Consider the following 17,028-nt stretch of genomic DNA (forward strand, 5'->3'; position numbering starts at 1 on the left):
TTAAGTGCATCGAAGACCCACAAATCCGTAAGGATTAACCAAAAACATGTATGAATAAATAAGCAATAAATGAACTGCTTTACTTATAATATTGTAAACATCAAATTAATGGGAGATACAGTAATCCAATGTATCTAAACAAAACAAAACAAAAAAATATATAGGATGTGTAACCTGCGCATACTTACATGTCTCGAAAAATAAAAAAAATTCTTAACAAAGATAATTTTCTAGCAGGAAAGCAGACCCGTCAGAATGTAAAACGTATGTACATTATCAATCAAAGATTGTATCGTAAAAGTTAAAGACATTTAAGAAATCCTTCCGAATAAAGAATTACAACTTAAAAGAGCTGAGTAATCTATCAAATAAGGAGAAACACAAACAAAAGTCACTCATTCCGTACAGTTCGCTAATTGTTCTTGTTTTCCTAATGCAAAATAAGCATACTTAAAAAATATAATTACTAATAACTTGATATCAAAACAAGCTAAAAAAAAAATAGCTAAAGACTAAGGTAAAAAAAAAAATGCGAACAACAACTGTGACGGGTAAGAAATGAGGTCAAAGCTATCTGCAAACAATTAATCTGTTATTCATTTGGTTTTTACCACCGTATTTTTTCGAAGTATCTGTTATTCATTTGGTTTTTACCACCGTATTTTTTCGAAGTATCTGTTATTCATTTGGTTTTTACCACCGTATTTTTTCGAAGTATCTGTTATTCATTTGGTTTTTACCACCGCATTTTTTCGAAGTTTTTAGTGTCCTTAACTTATGTTTCTTTTGTAGCAGATGGTGTTTTATCAAGACATAATTTACAAATGAGTTATCAGTAGAACGAAGTGGTATACACATTAATATCGCAATTCCGCTCTTAAGTGAATAATTCTTAGTTTAATCTATGTTGTAACGCGGTTATAAGAATAATTGCTATCATAAAAAAATAAAATAAAAAAAAAAAAATGAAAGACAAAGATATTTGTTTGAATTCTAACTGACTGCTTCCAACCTCATTTCCCGTTAAATCACAGTGTACTATTATACAAGAAGATAAACCCTTAAAACAATCTATGAAAAATACCAAAACAGTAATCAGAAACCAATCATTTGAGAAGTCAAACACATAAACTTTGAATAGCATTATAACGAATGAAAACAGAATATATAAAAAAAAAAAAAAAGAACAGCAACGCGGATTATTGCCAATGTATATATATTGTATATATATATATATATATATATATATATATATATTAACTGATCTCGGAAAAATACCACAAGAGTAATCAGAAACCAATAATTTAAGAAGTCAAATACAACCACTTTGATCAACATAGTTACGAATGAAAGCAAAATTTAAAAAGAACAGTCACACTGATTAATGCCAACTTATGAATATATTAAATTGACTAATTGATGTTGATTAAGAGTCGTGTCATCACAATATGGCTATGTCAAGTTGCAAAACATTTTTTTTTACTTGAAGCCAGTAATTAATTAAAAAAATAACTGACCAACTGAAAATTAATATAACAATAATGAATCAAAGTATCAATTTCAGTAAGCAGTTGAATAAAAATTTCATATTTAATACAGGAGATTAACTTATAAAGAGTTACAACGTAGCGTCACTTTTGTATTCATATAAAGTTTTTATTTCATTTCTAAACTACTTATAAATTTGCCGTGACAAAACAACCCATGTGGTCCAAATACACATGTTAATCGAGCTCGTACCTAGACCGAAAGAGTATACTCATACGGGCCGAGCATACGTTCGAGTTTACTTATACGGTCCGGACAGTACTCGTACTCATATTATCTGGAACATATATACATGTAACATTGTTAAAATCAAATCTTTTATACTTGTACTCATCATGGGAAATACATAATACAGAACCGCATCTGCGTATAATTTATTCAATTCATCTTCAACGCATTTTGAAACAAATACATTTTCCTTTTAGAAAACAAAACAAACATGCAACCAATGAGTGATGTAAATCTGCTTAGCACTACAAAACGCATGAATGTGTGGAACTCTGTATCATTATGTTGATTTCAAACATAATTAGAAAATATTGATTTAAAGTCTATTTTTGAGATTTACGGACCATTTTGGCTTCTGTGAAGCCTCACAGACACTGAATGGATTTCTTTTTTATGTTGCATATGTTTGCAAAGAAAATTTCAATGTTGAATAAAGGCTCCAAGATATGTCAGTGTCTCTAGCATATAAATAAAAAGAACGCTATATTTGAGTTTCTTGTGGATGTACAAATGTTTACTAGAGAATACAAAAAGCGCACCATAGCTAGATAACTTTTAAGAAATGTTGTCTGTTTGATTGATAGAAAATCGCAATACAAAGATCCGATTTTTAGGGATCTATACTATCGGGAGTAAAACAAAAAGCGAATTGATTTTTTTATATTAAAAAAAAAAGTTTGGACTTTAACGGTGCTTTTTTGTGGACTTTAGCGGAACTTCTTATTGTGGACTTTAACGGCGCTTTCTTGTGGACTTTAGCGGAGGACATTTTGTGGACTTTAGCGAAAAGTTTGTGGACTTTAGCGGCAATTTGTTGTGGACTTTAGCGGTGTTGCGGACTTTAGAGGAATTGTGGACTTTAACGGTGCCACAAGCCATATCAGTTTTTGGCTAGGAATCAAATGCGTAAAGATTGGGCATAGTGATTTAATAGTGGAATTTAAATAATTTCTCTTATCTTGAGTTTATGTACAGGAAAATAAAAAAAAATGTTTTTCATCATCAACTTCATTTGAGGTGCATCTGAGACATATTCTGTCTTGTCAGAGAGTACCCTGATAGCGACCTTGTTCAATTCTTAGACTGTGAGATGAAATACGAAATCGAGTGAAATTTCTCCTCTACTCAGGTGATTGTAATAAAGTAAGATATCTTTCCTATCATGATTTTCTTGATAGAGGGTTGCTGCTCACAAGGAAGCTATTAAACCAAGAGTTCCAAATGGTGAAGTCTTTAGTTTTCTATGTTGTGTCGTGTGTACTATTGTTTGTCTGTCTGTTTGTTGTTTTTTTTTCATTTTTAACCATGGCGTTGTCAGTTTATTTTAGATTTCTGAGTTTGACTGTCCCTTTGCTATCTTTCGTCACTCTTTTCAAGACCAAAATGAGTTTAAAAGTGCTATAGCTACAAAATTTCCCGAGCCATCAGCACAATTGTGCATTTGTTTTCTCCACTGTTTTCATAATGCTGATACAGAAACCTTTTAATTAAAATTTTGAATCTTAAGTTGCCTGCAAAGGCTAGACTGTCAACCCCATTAATTTTTTTTGGCAAATAGTTTAAAGATTCATACCAAGAGGGAATTTTGATTCAAATAATAGCTTTGACTCTAAATATGCAACTCTGAGTATAAATGGAAAGGATGAAACCAAATTTTCAAGCCGGTGCCAGTATCTGATCATAAAAATTCTCCCAAGTTCTGAAAGAGTGGCAAAGTTTGTTTCTCTTTTCCCCACACCTAGTAATAGTTTACAAAATCTTATGTATCTTTCAGAAAGAAGTTAAGGATAGGCTTGATCAACTGTAGAAGTCTGAGATTTTTTTTTTTAAAGGATTAAAAAAGCCCAAAAATTCCGAACTATACAAAAGAATGGGTTTAAATTGTATGATCAAATACGTGGAGGCTGTTTTTAACATTTGGATTCAGTGACAAGAAGTCTTCTTGTAGCTTGTACATGTAGTATGGTTTCAATTCCTTATTGTACAATTCCTTCTGAGCAAAGGGAAAAGATCCTGATGCACTAAATGTTATAACTAAATATTTACAATGTTGAACACAATCTATCAACATATCATTAAAATAAAAGTTATGTTTTATATACCTGCCTGCCTTGTTAAATACCATCACCTTAGTGTTTTTTAGATTAATTTTCATAAACCAATCTATACAATAATTATTTAATTGATCAAGTTTAAACTGAAGCGCCTTTTCCGAGGAAGAAAAAAATACAATATCGTCAGCATATAGTAAACAATGAACTGGCTTCCAGTTCAGGTGACTTTTCTAGATAATCTGCGAGGTCATTTATAAAATTTTTAAACAAATTTGGAATCAAATAATCTCCCCGTTTCACTCCCACCTTAGTTTGAAAAAGGTCTGTAACTCTATTTATTAATCGAATACACGATTTACCCTGAGCATACATACTCTTAATTATATTATAAAAATTTATACCAAGCCCGATGTTTAATAACTTGAGTGTATATATGTGTATGTGCATTCAACGCGTTATCGATCTTTTTGTTCCAAGACCAAATACATTTTTTTATAAAAAAATCTTTTCATTGTTCTGCAATCAAAGTATGGAATAATTTACCACTCGAAATAAAAAAATGTCCTAATGAGGAATTATTCAAGAAACATAGTTATAATCATTTTCTTGAAAATTATATGCAAGTCAAATAATTTGTTTTCCTCTAACAAAACTATATCAAATATTGTCATTTTTTACCCTTTGTATATTTCAATGATTGAATTGTGTATATACTAGTAATATATATTGTAATTTAATGTATGAATGTATGAATGTTAACTGTATGCATGTATTTTGTTTGAGGGCCTCAATGAAAATTAGACTATTTCTAATTGAGTTACCCTCTTTAAATAAAGAATTTATTATATTATTATTATTATTATTATTATTATTATTATTATTATTATTATTATTATTATTATTATTATTATTATTATTATTATTATTATCATTATTATTATTATTATTATAAACGCAGTTTGTGCACGTCTTTAGACAACGTCACCAGTACATGTGCATATCTATGACTTTTTGTTTGTAACGTCACAATAGCGCCCAGCAGAAACCTACTTCTCTGTTGTCGAAAGGAGCGGAGCCTTTACTTCACGACCGCAAACATTAGCGTATATGATAAAACTGAACAATCTTTGAAGATATTGATATTTAATTTTAAGAAGAATTCATCAAAGACGATGGTAAGTTGCTATTTTTATATTTATACAAATAGATAGAAAATATTATACTTCGATAAAGATCCACTCGATTTCCGTTCTAGTCCTGATATAGATGGTAGCAGCCAGTGGCGATCCAGCCATTTTATTAAAGGGGAGGGGGTACCAACCCAGGATAAAGGGGGTGGGGGTGGGTCCAGCTATATGTCACCATTCAGATGCATTGATTGGCTAAAACAGAGCGGGTTCCACCCCCAGGACCTCCTTTTTTGGATCTGCCACTGTAAGTGGTTTTGTTTGGTCTTTGTTTTCAAAATATTTTGGAAATTAATGACTCATAAATGAGTTTGGTGGGCATTATATTTGGTATCGATGTATAACAGACGAATTTTGAGCCTGTTTAAGATAAATATTTAAATGAGGTCCACCATAAAATAACAGAATTCTACATTTAAGATCATTTAAGCTACCTATAATTATTTGGACTGTTAAAGAGCATAGTAAAATAAAAGGAAATATATTTTATTGAAATAATTCTGGCTTAGTTGTTGGTATTGAATAATAGTCAAATCTAACTTTAAACGCTGGGATTGAAGTTGTTTATTCTCGTCCTTCACAAGAAGAAAAATCTACAAATAAACTAATTCTAACCATTATTAAAAAAAAGTAAGAAAGAAGACGATAAAAAAAGAAACCACAAAAGCCATGTTCAATCTTCATGTAAATACCCGCTAGTAAAGGAATGTTTATTTTTGTTCCCCATTTTCAGTTTTCCGTCTTTCTGCATGAACTTAACTTTACATGCATGGTAATGTTATTTCATGGTTTTATCTTTTACTCATATACGTCAGATCTTGGTTTATACTATTTTTTTCTCGTTAACTACATGTTTTTATGCCTTTTTTAAGTATCCCCCTTTTTTATTTATTAGAAATCTGTGTGATAGTGCCCTATAAAAACAACCGGACAAGTCTGAAATGTCAAACCACCAGTTTTTAGACGATATGGTAGTGGACCAATACTACCAGGACGAAGCCATGTTTTCTCAGTAAGTATATAATTTTAACTTATATCATGAAAGACGACACTTGTACATTAACCACAGTCAGGCATGTTTTGTTGCCATTTATTTTTCACGGAGGTATACGAAATTAAGTTCACTCTTTATTACCGGAGAATTGTCATAACTTTAGTCCACGCATATAGAAGATAGTCAAACATCCTGGGAGAAAACAGAATCGAGCAATACTAAAATTGTTTTGGAATGAATATCAATAATTGTGATGTTTTAAATTTCCATTAAGGGATATTATAATATTATTAAAACAAGTCCAAAAACTGAGGGAAATTTGAAAATTTACATGATAAACTTATAAACCAAAGACAGGTTCTCTGAGTTTATAATCTGAAATTCATTATTTTAATTTGTATTTTATACATTTTTTTTTCACTATATTATTGGGGAAATATATATCATTATCTTCCGTCATATATTATATGTGTTTTAATTTATTTTTTTTAAAATGTTTATAATGGTACATAAATTATATAAAAAAAATACTATTACACGCCGGGTGTCATTAAAATGTCGAGTAGCAATCTGCCTTTTGTTTTTTTGTAAAAACTAATGTACTTTTAAAACTGGATTTTCTCACATACTGATACATTACATAATGTTAAATTATTTTGACAGAAAGTTTTATTTTGTTGTAAATTTGTCCGTGTAATTAATTAAATTAGATTCTTTACTGACATTTCATATGTCTTTTCGATTAGATTTCTTTCACAATCCGGTACCAGAGCTTTCCCGATCGTTTCGCAATACTTGACCACTGTAGAGATATTCTTTCACGGTCAATTCTCTCGATAAACCGAATGACACCCGTGCATTAGGGTAGGTACGTATAATAGTGGATATCTGTTGAAACAAAGCGGTGGCTTTCTGCGTCAAATGTACAGGAGGTATAAAGTGTGTCAGAGTACAAAGCAATGGCTCTTTGTGCCAACATGATAAAGTGGTGGATTCCTATGTTAGAGGTTTACAGCGGTGGCTCTCTGTGTCAGGAGTATAAAGCGTTGGCTCTCTGTATCAAGAGTATAATGAAATGGCTCTTTGTGTCAAGCGTATAAAGCGATGGCTCTTTGTGTCAACAGGATAAAGCGGTTGCTTTCTGTGTCAGAGGTATAAAGCGGTGGCTCCCTGTGTCAAGGGTATAAATCGGTTGCTCTCTGTGTCATCTATGAGTATAAAGCCGTGGATCTCTGTGTCAATGATATAAAACTATGACTTTCTGTGTCAAAAGATATAAAGCAGTTGTTTTTTTTTTGTGTCAAACGAATAAAGCGATGGCCCTCTGCGTCGAAATTCCTAGTTTCCGTATACCAAAGTTATGGTATAAGAAAAGACTGCTCTACAGTTTCATTTATATGCGATCTGGTATTCAAGTATATGTAGCAATACACAATTAGGAGTTTAGTTTCGCATTTTGGCCCCGGTGAATTTTTCAACTAGGAAAGTTATTGTGTAATAAAATTCATTTTTAGACAGCTGAGTGCTAATTTAGCCTTCAAAGATGGTTATAAGAGCATCAAGATTATTTTTACATGTTTTATGGGCTATTTTCTGTTTGACAATCCATATCTTCATAGCTAGACCGGCCATCGGTCCAGCAATTAATGTTATGTTTACAAACACTTTTTTCTACGCTATGTTTTGGACGCAATTTTACAAAAAAATGATATGAAAGACATATGATTTTCATTGGATTTGCTGAATGATATATGTACACAGTTTCAGAAAAGGTATTACTTCAAGTGATTGAAATTCTACTAATAAGCGTCCGGGAGCGCCCGGTTGAAGAAAAATCGCCCTGGAAAAGAAAAAGCGCCCAGGGAAAAGAAAAAGCGCACGGGGAAGAAAATAAAGCGCCCATGGAAAAGAAAAGGCGCCCGGGGAAAATATTTAGATAATGTATTGACTAGAGACAACTTTTTGTTGATGAAATAAGTTATGCACATTGATTTAAAAAAAAAATATATATACAGTTTATGCTGAAGATTTCAATAAAATGTAAGATATCAAAAGACATGTTTAAAAAAAAAAAAGATATCAAAATGAAAAATTCAAATACAACTTCAATTTCACAGATACATATTGATTTTATAAAATGAAAGAGTTACACATTATTTAAGAACGATAAAAGTGACACACACATCGTCATGTACTATATCAGCATCAGTAAATAAAACAATTATACTATGCATGTTAAAAGCATTGAATAACATTACAAATCGCATGCCGCCATCTAACAGTTTTGGTTTTATGAAAAACAAAATCCACAAGGCAATATTTGCTTTAGCAGTGGGTTTAACTTTTCTGTTCTTAGTGGCAGGCATGTTGAAACCTTCCACGATCTTCCACCGTCAATTCAAGTGTGTTTAATATAATACAAAACTTTGAACAGTGTTCACAATGCAGTTGCAAATATCAGAACTCGGACACTGATTTTTTTTTTTAAATAACGAAATATATGTTTTAATCGAGGACAATATCGTTCCTGATTCTTCTATATACTTTTGTTTATATTTTGTTTACTTCTATACAATTTTGAAATCTAAAATGTAAAAGTGCAACAACACGATCTCCACACGTTAGATGAAGCATCGTTTTATCTAATTTAAGGACAAAACAAGCAATGATTATATTGTTTTATTCAGGAAAACATTCATTGTTATAAAATATTATTATTTTATTCTCCCGGGCGCTTTTTCTTTTCCCCGGGCGCTTTTTAGTAGAACCGAAATTTTGGGGAAATATGTGACATCTTTTCCCCCCTTTTTGCAATATTTCATATCAAATAAATGCAGATTGTTGCCATGAATACACCCAAAAGAAATTATATTTTACCATTTTATATACTGGATATAAAATCTATGGAAGATTCTGATTACATACATATGCACATATATGACACAAACAATAAGCTTGATATTTCAAGAAAGCAATGAAAAGGGGATAGTAAAATTTATAAGGGCAAATTTTAATATTTTTTCCTAACTTTATTGGTACCATAAGACGCATAGTGGTTAAAAATAGACGTAAGGACAAGGAGACGATAGACATTCGTTTTTTTTTTATACAGAAACCTAACGGCACAAACACAGAGAGAGATCACCTTACGATTAGAGTTTAGCTTTAAATAAGGCCAATCTTTCTTCGACGTAGTAGATTTATTTCGACCCCCACTCATAAGTAATGAATGTGAAGCATCTTTCGCTGTCTTAGTAGTATTATGTATGCACTCACATTATCCGGGCCCGGGATCAGGTCATGTTTTTTTTTTTTTTTTTAGATTTTTTATCCAAATTTTCCATATAAAATGTATGGAACTAAATTAATGGATATAATTGTATAAAAAAAACATGCATATTTAAAGGGATAAGCAGGTGAAATAGTTTATCTGAAATGTATTAGAGACGTAGGTTGTCAAACACATTGATAGATATAGAAGTTGCGGTGGAGACATTTAAATATAAAGCCTGAGAAAAAAATTCGAGGGGTTACATAATATTGAAGAAAGAAAGTATTTGACCGATCATTTTAAAAGGGTATAGGTGTATTCAAATATTACATACAACAACCTACTTTAATTTTTTTTAGGTCAGAACGGAAAGACCAAAAACTGGAGTCAGACATTGATGTGATTGATGAAGAAATTAAGAGGAAGAATGAAAGAATTATCGAATTGGAATTAATGCTAGAAGAAAAGCAAGATTGGTTCAATTTGAAGTCACAAATGGTAAAGAAACTTGAAGGAGAACTCAATTATGTACATCCACGCCACCCAGAACGTTTCACCTTTGATGACGTCGGGACAAGCTTGGTACCAAAATCATTGGAACAAAAATTGAAAGATTTGGAGCGAGAAGAGAGAGAAGAAACATTCCGTACAAAGTACATGCCCGTTTATCACAGAGAAACGGAAGTATTCGGTAAACGAGGCAAATACCCAACAAATGTCCCGTATTTTAATGAAGTATCCATGGCATCAGAATTTTTAAAGAAGAAATATTTAGAGGCGTTTGGCGAGTGTTTTTCTTTCGATTACAAAAAGAAGTCTTTTCCAGTTAAACCAGACCGATCCCCTCATACACACCTCAGACCATCCCAGTCAACGTTTATACAACAAGAGGGTAACAGGAAATACTCAGTTTCCGGTCATCTTGGTGAGGTAGAATTACTCCCAGCTGTCGCTGAGGCGTGTGATATGGAAACGTTTTCGGAAATTCCAGCAAACCAGTCTTTAACCGGGTTGGATGATTTAAAAATTAATTATTCAATAGAAAATTTAACCAGTGCCAAGAATAGTCAATATAATGAAGATTGGGACTGGAAATACATGACATCGATAAACATTGCCTATGAACTAAAACTTGATAAACAAGTCAACTTTGATGAGAATAAGTTAAGAAAGAAGAGTGGTGATACCCTTAAAAAACCAGGAACCATAACAAATGAAGCTGCTGAGAAGAACTGGTGGCAAGGTGGAGATAGTTTTAATATGTGGAGGACAAGATCAAAGCTTGCACGTCCGAAATCACCACGGCCATCTAATGATAAAAATCAAGGAGACCATGCTAATGTTGTAGAATTCACCAATGGGAATAATTTAGTCAATGTCGTGTGTGGAACACCCCAAAAAAATCCGACTGAATCATTGAAAGAATGTGTTATCAAAAGATCTGTAAGCTTGGAATCCGTTTTCGAGGGAGATGGTACAAAAATGCGCACAAATTTGAAATGGCGGATGGGCGACGAATGTGTTTCCTTAGAAAAGTATATTCATGTGTATACCAGAAATCCAGAAGAATTGTACGAAGCTGTCATGAAACGGGCTAATGAAAAAGAGGAAGAAGAAGACTACGAGGAAAACGAATTGTATCATGAAGAAATCAAAGCTAGTGTAATCGGTATCGATAAAACTAAAACGAAGTCAAATTTAAGAATTTTAGATAATTTTATAAGAGAAGAAGAAGAAAAAGAAAAGGCTAAATCAACACTGAAACAAGTCAACACTGAGAATGCTGATGAGGCAATAGGTGGTACCATTAATGAACAAATAAGAGCCGAGGAGGAAAAGACAGTTCTGCAACCAGACCAAACCGGACGTTGTTATGAGAATATAGACGGTACAGTCGGTTATGAAAAGAAAATGAATACTACCTTTGACATAATTGAAGAAATCAAAGCTAGTCTAATCAGTTTCGATAAAAATAAAATTAAGTCAAACTTGAGAATTTTGGATAATTTGATAAGAGAAGAAAAAGAAAAAGAAAAGGCTAAATCAGAACTGAAACAAGTCCACACTGAGATTGCTGCCATAGATGTTACCGATAATGATAAAATAAGTGACGAGAAGGAAAAGATACATGTAGGTCTGCCACCAGACCAAACCGGAAGTTTTTATGAGGATATCGACGGTGCAGATACAGACAGATGTGAGAAGAAAATTAATACTTGTTTTGCCATAATTTTTGAAAAACCAAAGAAACACATGTCTAAACCAAAACTCTCGTCCGAAAAAAGAAAAACCGTCACTATGGAGCCTAACGTTGAAGACCAGAGTGTTCTGAGCAATGAAAACAAAGAAGATGTTAAACGAGAGGAAAAAACAAATATCAGTTTTGATATTATGTTTGAAAAACCAAAGAAACGAATGTCTAAACCCAAACTATCCTCGGAAAAAAGAAAAATTGTCAATCTGATACCTAACATCACAGACCAGAGAATTAAGAGCAATGAAAATATGAAAGCCGTTAACCTGGAGGAAAAGAAAATCAATACTAGTTTTGACATTATGTTTGACAGTCCAAATAAACAAGGGACTAGACCAAATCTCAATTCTGGTGGACGAAAGACAAAGTTTCAATTGAAACATATTGATGAAAAGAAAGATAAAAGTGATGATAACAAACCAAAAGAAGATGCAAGAACTGCTGACCGTCAAATTGCTGTTGAAAATGTTGATAGTGCATACAAAGAAGAACAGGATTTGAAGAAAAATGTAAGTTTTGATGTCTTTTTCGAGAGTGCCAAGAAACTGAAACCTAAACCAAAGCTGAGCTTTATCAATAGAAAGCAGGAAAACGAATCAAAAAACAAAATTGACGATAACGAGGTCCAAAAAAAAGAGAAGCATGAGAAATCTCAAATAGTACCTTGTAAAACACCTGAGATAAACCTTTCAAATGGAGGAAAACTTTGCAAATGACGTCATAAGGAAAGCTGTCAAAGAAATCAGATTTAGATTCTCATTTCTTCATGAAACCAGTTCTATCCCAAGCAAAATCCCGGTTATAGTTAGGAGATTTAATGGAGAAAACAAGTCTTTAACAAGACTAAACAATGAAAGGCTACGCGTTGATTCAGCCAGACGCATTCATGTCCGTGTATTGAAGGTTACGAACACAAACAGGGCTACATTAACTGGTCCTTTAGCTGTAAGATCATTCCCGGAGGGCAAAATATCAGTAAGACGAGGAACTGATCTCCAAATCAATAGCACAAAAAATGCCAAAAGTCCAAACGTTGACAGTAGATTGCCTAGAAAGAGAGAAAGATGTACAAAATTGCCAAAAATCAAAAGAAAATCTAGAATACCAGTCCGAGTAAAAGACCATGTTTGGAGTACTTACACGAGTGACGACAAGCGAAAAATAGATGAAAGTCGACGCTTACTTGCACCTTTAAGCAAAATACCAATTCCAAAAGATAAGATACGTCGTCCTAGTGACTGTATTATACCAAGGCTTGGTCCGAATGAACATTTACCCCAAATATTTCAGAGTTTTTCAAAGAGGGAAGAGCAAGCTAAAACTCATGATGCATATCGAAATCTTGTTTCTCCTAACCCCATGAGCATAGGCAAGAAAAGCGAAAGAACTTGTCCAGGGTCAACATCAGAGTTCCTGCAGTTACCGTCAATAACTACCAAGAATGCAATGGTAAAAACAAGTTATCCTGTATCATCATCAGGATTAACTCGTCCCACACAGAGAAAAGGAAGAAAGGAATCCTTAGATGAAAACAGAATATTATCGCCTTCTACTATGGGAATGTTACCACCAATAGTCGACAGAACTGACACGTATATAAACCGACCTTTATCAGCCTCTGGTTTTGCAAAACTTCCTCCAATAAAAAGCATAAACAAAACAAAGGAAATGGATCGTCCGAGGTCGTCTGCTAGGTTATCGCCATTGTTTACCGCATTTGAGAATACAGAAAACAGACCATTATCGGCATGTGGATCACCAAAACTTCCACCAATTATAGATGTGATTAAGTTCGAAATGTATCGTCCTACGTCATCACTATCTGGATATACACTACTACCACCTATACCAAGTTATAAGCAAAGCTCAGCTGAAAACGACAACGTAGCGGTTGAAGAATCAAACCGATCGAGAGGAAACTGATTTACCACCTAACAGGGCAGAATAATCATGATTTTGTTTTTGTTATTTTCTTTTTAATTTATGTTTTGTTTTATTGTTGTAAAGATTTTTTCGTTTTATTGTTATAAGGATTTTGTCTATATGCATGTAGTTTATGGATTTATATTTGAAAAGAAAATAGTCTACGACGGAAACATTCTGAGAACTTAATCACTAAAAAACAAGTGTTATTGGAACTGAAATTGGTATTTTATATTAATGAAGGTCTGTATGACAGTGAAAATTCGTTTTCATTTCTGTAGTCTTTAATTTGTTTGGTCATATTTCTCTATCCTTAATTTGTTTTGTCACATTTCTCTATCCTGTATTTGCTTTGCGCATTATTTTCTTTCTCTTCGAATATATACATAGATAAATAAAGGGTTTTGCAAGATACTCAAAACATACAAGTATTATGCACTTGAAAATATATGTGTCGGAGACAGAGACTATTTATATAGAGGAGAGAAATCAAAGGTTGAATGGACATAAAAAATGTCTTTCTCTTCTAACAAATCATGAAATATATGTTGTTTTTGATGAGAATGTCAACAAAGTAAGAGGTTTAGCGCTATAAAACCAGGTTTAATCCACCATTTTCTACATTTCAAAATGCCTGTACCAAGTCAGGAATATGACAGTTCTTGTCCATTCGTTTTTGATGTGTTTTGTCGTTTGATTTTGCCATGTGATTATCGACTTCCCGATTGGATTTTCCTCTGAGTTCAGTATTTTGTAATTTTACTTTTTTTTGTAATATCGACATGTTGAGAAAAAAATCATTTACTTTTCGATTGCTAAAATCTAGATGAAATTAAAACTGTAAATTGTATGCGTCCAAGGTGCATCCTGGATTGACCTTCATCAGGAACGTTTTAAACCAAACATAGGAAAGCCAGGAATGTATAAACAGGTTAAAACGGTAAGCCCTATAGGATCTAAGGGGCTTAAAAATAGAAGTCTATTGTGTTGTCATGTAGATTTATTTTGATTTGTTGTGTCACTGTCTTATTAAAGTACATTCACATCTCCTTTTATTATAAAGCACCCAGAAAATGATTTGCAAGAAAATGCCGAGACAAATACTCACAGATTGAGTACAGGCAGACATGTATACCTGACACTCAATTTATGCATTAAATAATATAGATGATCTATTGCTTATAGTATTGACCAATGAACCAAGAAAATGAGGTAACGGTCAGATGATACCTGTCACTTTTAACATATGCAATTAAAACAACTGTCGTAAAGGCTTTACATATTTGTCCAAAAAAAAATGTCAACTATTATGAAATAGCGTTACCTAGCATGATAGTTATGTGTAGACATACTAGTTGTAAAAATATTGATCTCTAAGGGTTTTTCCTTTTACCAGAGACACATAGGTGCTTTTACCATGAAAAGTTCGCCCCCCTCCTTTTTCGTGATAAAAACTCCCGTTTAAATTGATATTTAAATGAAAATAATTGTTTTGGGTATCTCCCTTTTAGTATTTTTTTGTTATATTACCATTTATGAACATTACTAATCAAGGCAAGACAAACGATGTTAAATTTGATGTATGCCTTTTTGTGCTTCTTCGTTACATTTGTTGTTTTTATACGCCCGTCAAAATTTTGACGGGACGTATTATGGTATACAAATGTCCGGTGTCCGTCCGTCTGTCTGTCCGGCGTAAATATGTCGCACCGTAACTTGAGAACGACTTATCTAAATTTCATGAAACTTAATATAGTTGTTTTTTATGATGGCAAATGCTCTGTATTCTTTTTGGTGAAAATAAGATTTAAACAGGGGTGTTTTTTTTTTCACATGTCGCACCGTATCCCAAAAACGATTCTTGATTATTGCTTAAAACTTTACACACTTCTTAGTTATATTAATCTTAATATCTGTATACTTTTTGGTGATGATTCAAAATTTCATTTTTGAGTTATTGATTATTTTGTAAAAAAGGAGGAGGGTTTTTTTTTACATGTCGTGCCGTATCTCAAAAACTATTTATGATTATTGCTTAAAACTTTACACACTTCTTTGTTGTATTAATCTAAAGATCTGTATACTTTTTGGTGATGATTCAAAATTTCATTTTTGAGTTAAGGAGTAGTTTGTAAAAAAGTGGGAGGGGGTTTTTACATGTCGTGCCGTATCTCAAAAAAAAAAAGAAAAAAGAATTTGATGCAATTTAATCCACAAGTTTCTACATAAGAAAATGCCTGTAAAAAGTATGGAATATGACAGTTGTTATCCATTCGTTTGGTGTGTTTTTGCTTTTAATTTTGCCATTTTATTACGGACGTTCCGTTTTGAATTTTCCTCCGAGTTCAGTATTTTGGTGATTTTACTTTAATATGTATAATCATAATTTAAGTTTAAATCAAATTTGGAAATCGAAACAATAAAATATAGACTCTCTTAACTTCTGTTTTAGGGTTCACAGAAATCTATAAAAGTCAACACGTTTTTTAAGGGAATTATCTCCGAATTGAGATTGTTTATAATCCCTATTTTTGTCGCAATAATATCCTTTGAATTGATATCATTGGCTTACAAATCTCTATTTAAAATGTGTTCATTATCTTTTCTTGTTGGGACCAGGGACATGATTTCAAACGATGTGTAAAAACATTATATATGATGTGTTTATGCTCTTATGCTGGGAAATTTAAATTTTCAACTCGTTTACTCTAGTAATGTGAAGTAAGACTATTAAGACAATTATTCCGTTATTGCATTTTTGACTACAAAGTTCAGCTAGTACTTAAACATTATCATCATCATGAGTGATCATTGACAACTTCAACATCATATATTTAGTTCTAATTTGACAGTTCTAATACATCGATGAAAATACATAAACACGTTATGATAAAAGAAAGAACAAGCGAAAATGTATTATATCTGCTGGTTTTTCTTCTTAAGATCTTTAGTTGTTCATCGTCCGCTAAATTAGTTGAATTTTGTCCTTCCTCAAATTTTCCCTGATTTTCCTTTAAAAATTTCTTTCGTTTGTGACTATCTTGTTCATTTACTACCAACAAAGTGGCCAATACTCCAGAAATAATTTGCAACAAGACAGATAAACCAATAATGCTTAAACCTGCGATTTGATTCCACTGTGTAATGTCATAGCTTTTCACTGTATTTTTTGCCAACACAACTTGGGACATCAGGAGTGCGAAATTGAATAATCCGTTGTTAATACTCTTATTCTTGCTGTACCCAATAGTCATGGTTCGTGACGAATGTAAACCTGTGGAAAAAATAAGATTATAACAATTGAAGAACAAAGTAACATGAACATAGGAGTATTTAAAGGAACTCACAGTTGATATCGGCATAAGAAAGAGGACATTTCATTGGTGAGGAACAGTTTTATTTTCGAAAGGTTATAATATATATATATATATATATATATATATATATATATATATATATATATACATAAACGAGTCTAAATTGAAAACTACGTTTAAACCTATGATTGCGTAGGAAAAAAAACCGCAATTTTTATACGTGTGCATGTAAAACAAATTTCGTTGTAGAAG

General features: G+C 32.4%; 1 protein-coding gene across 1 annotated transcript; it reads left to right on the top strand.

Moving 5' to 3' along the window:
- The first annotated feature begins 4,866 nt into the window (after nt 1-4,866).
- On the top strand, nt 4,867-12,388 carry LOC143063591 (uncharacterized). The gene is made up of 3 exons (XM_076235807.1): nt 4,867-5,005; nt 5,913-6,029; nt 9,642-12,388. Exons 2-3 carry the CDS (start codon nt 5,959-5,961, stop codon nt 12,250-12,252), a joined length of 2,682 nt encoding a protein of 893 aa, XP_076091922.1. The 5' UTR covers nt 4,867-5,005; nt 5,913-5,958; the 3' UTR covers nt 12,253-12,388.
- Nucleotides 12,389-17,028: the final 4,640 nt, after the last annotated feature.

The sequence above is a fragment of the Mytilus galloprovincialis genome, chromosome 2 (assembly GCF_965363235.1).
Source record: "Mytilus galloprovincialis chromosome 2, xbMytGall1.hap1.1, whole genome shotgun sequence".
Classification (NCBI taxonomy): domain Eukaryota; kingdom Metazoa; phylum Mollusca; class Bivalvia; order Mytilida; family Mytilidae; genus Mytilus; species Mytilus galloprovincialis.

Coding starts and splice junctions, on each gene's coding strand:
- LOC143063591 (XM_076235807.1), top strand. CDS start 5,959: ATGTCAAACCACCAGTTTTTAGACGATATGGTAGTGGACCAATACTAC. Junction 6,030..9,641: donor GACGAAGCCATGTTTTCTCA/GTAAGTATATAA, acceptor AATTTTTTTTAG/GTCAGAACGGAAAGACCAAA.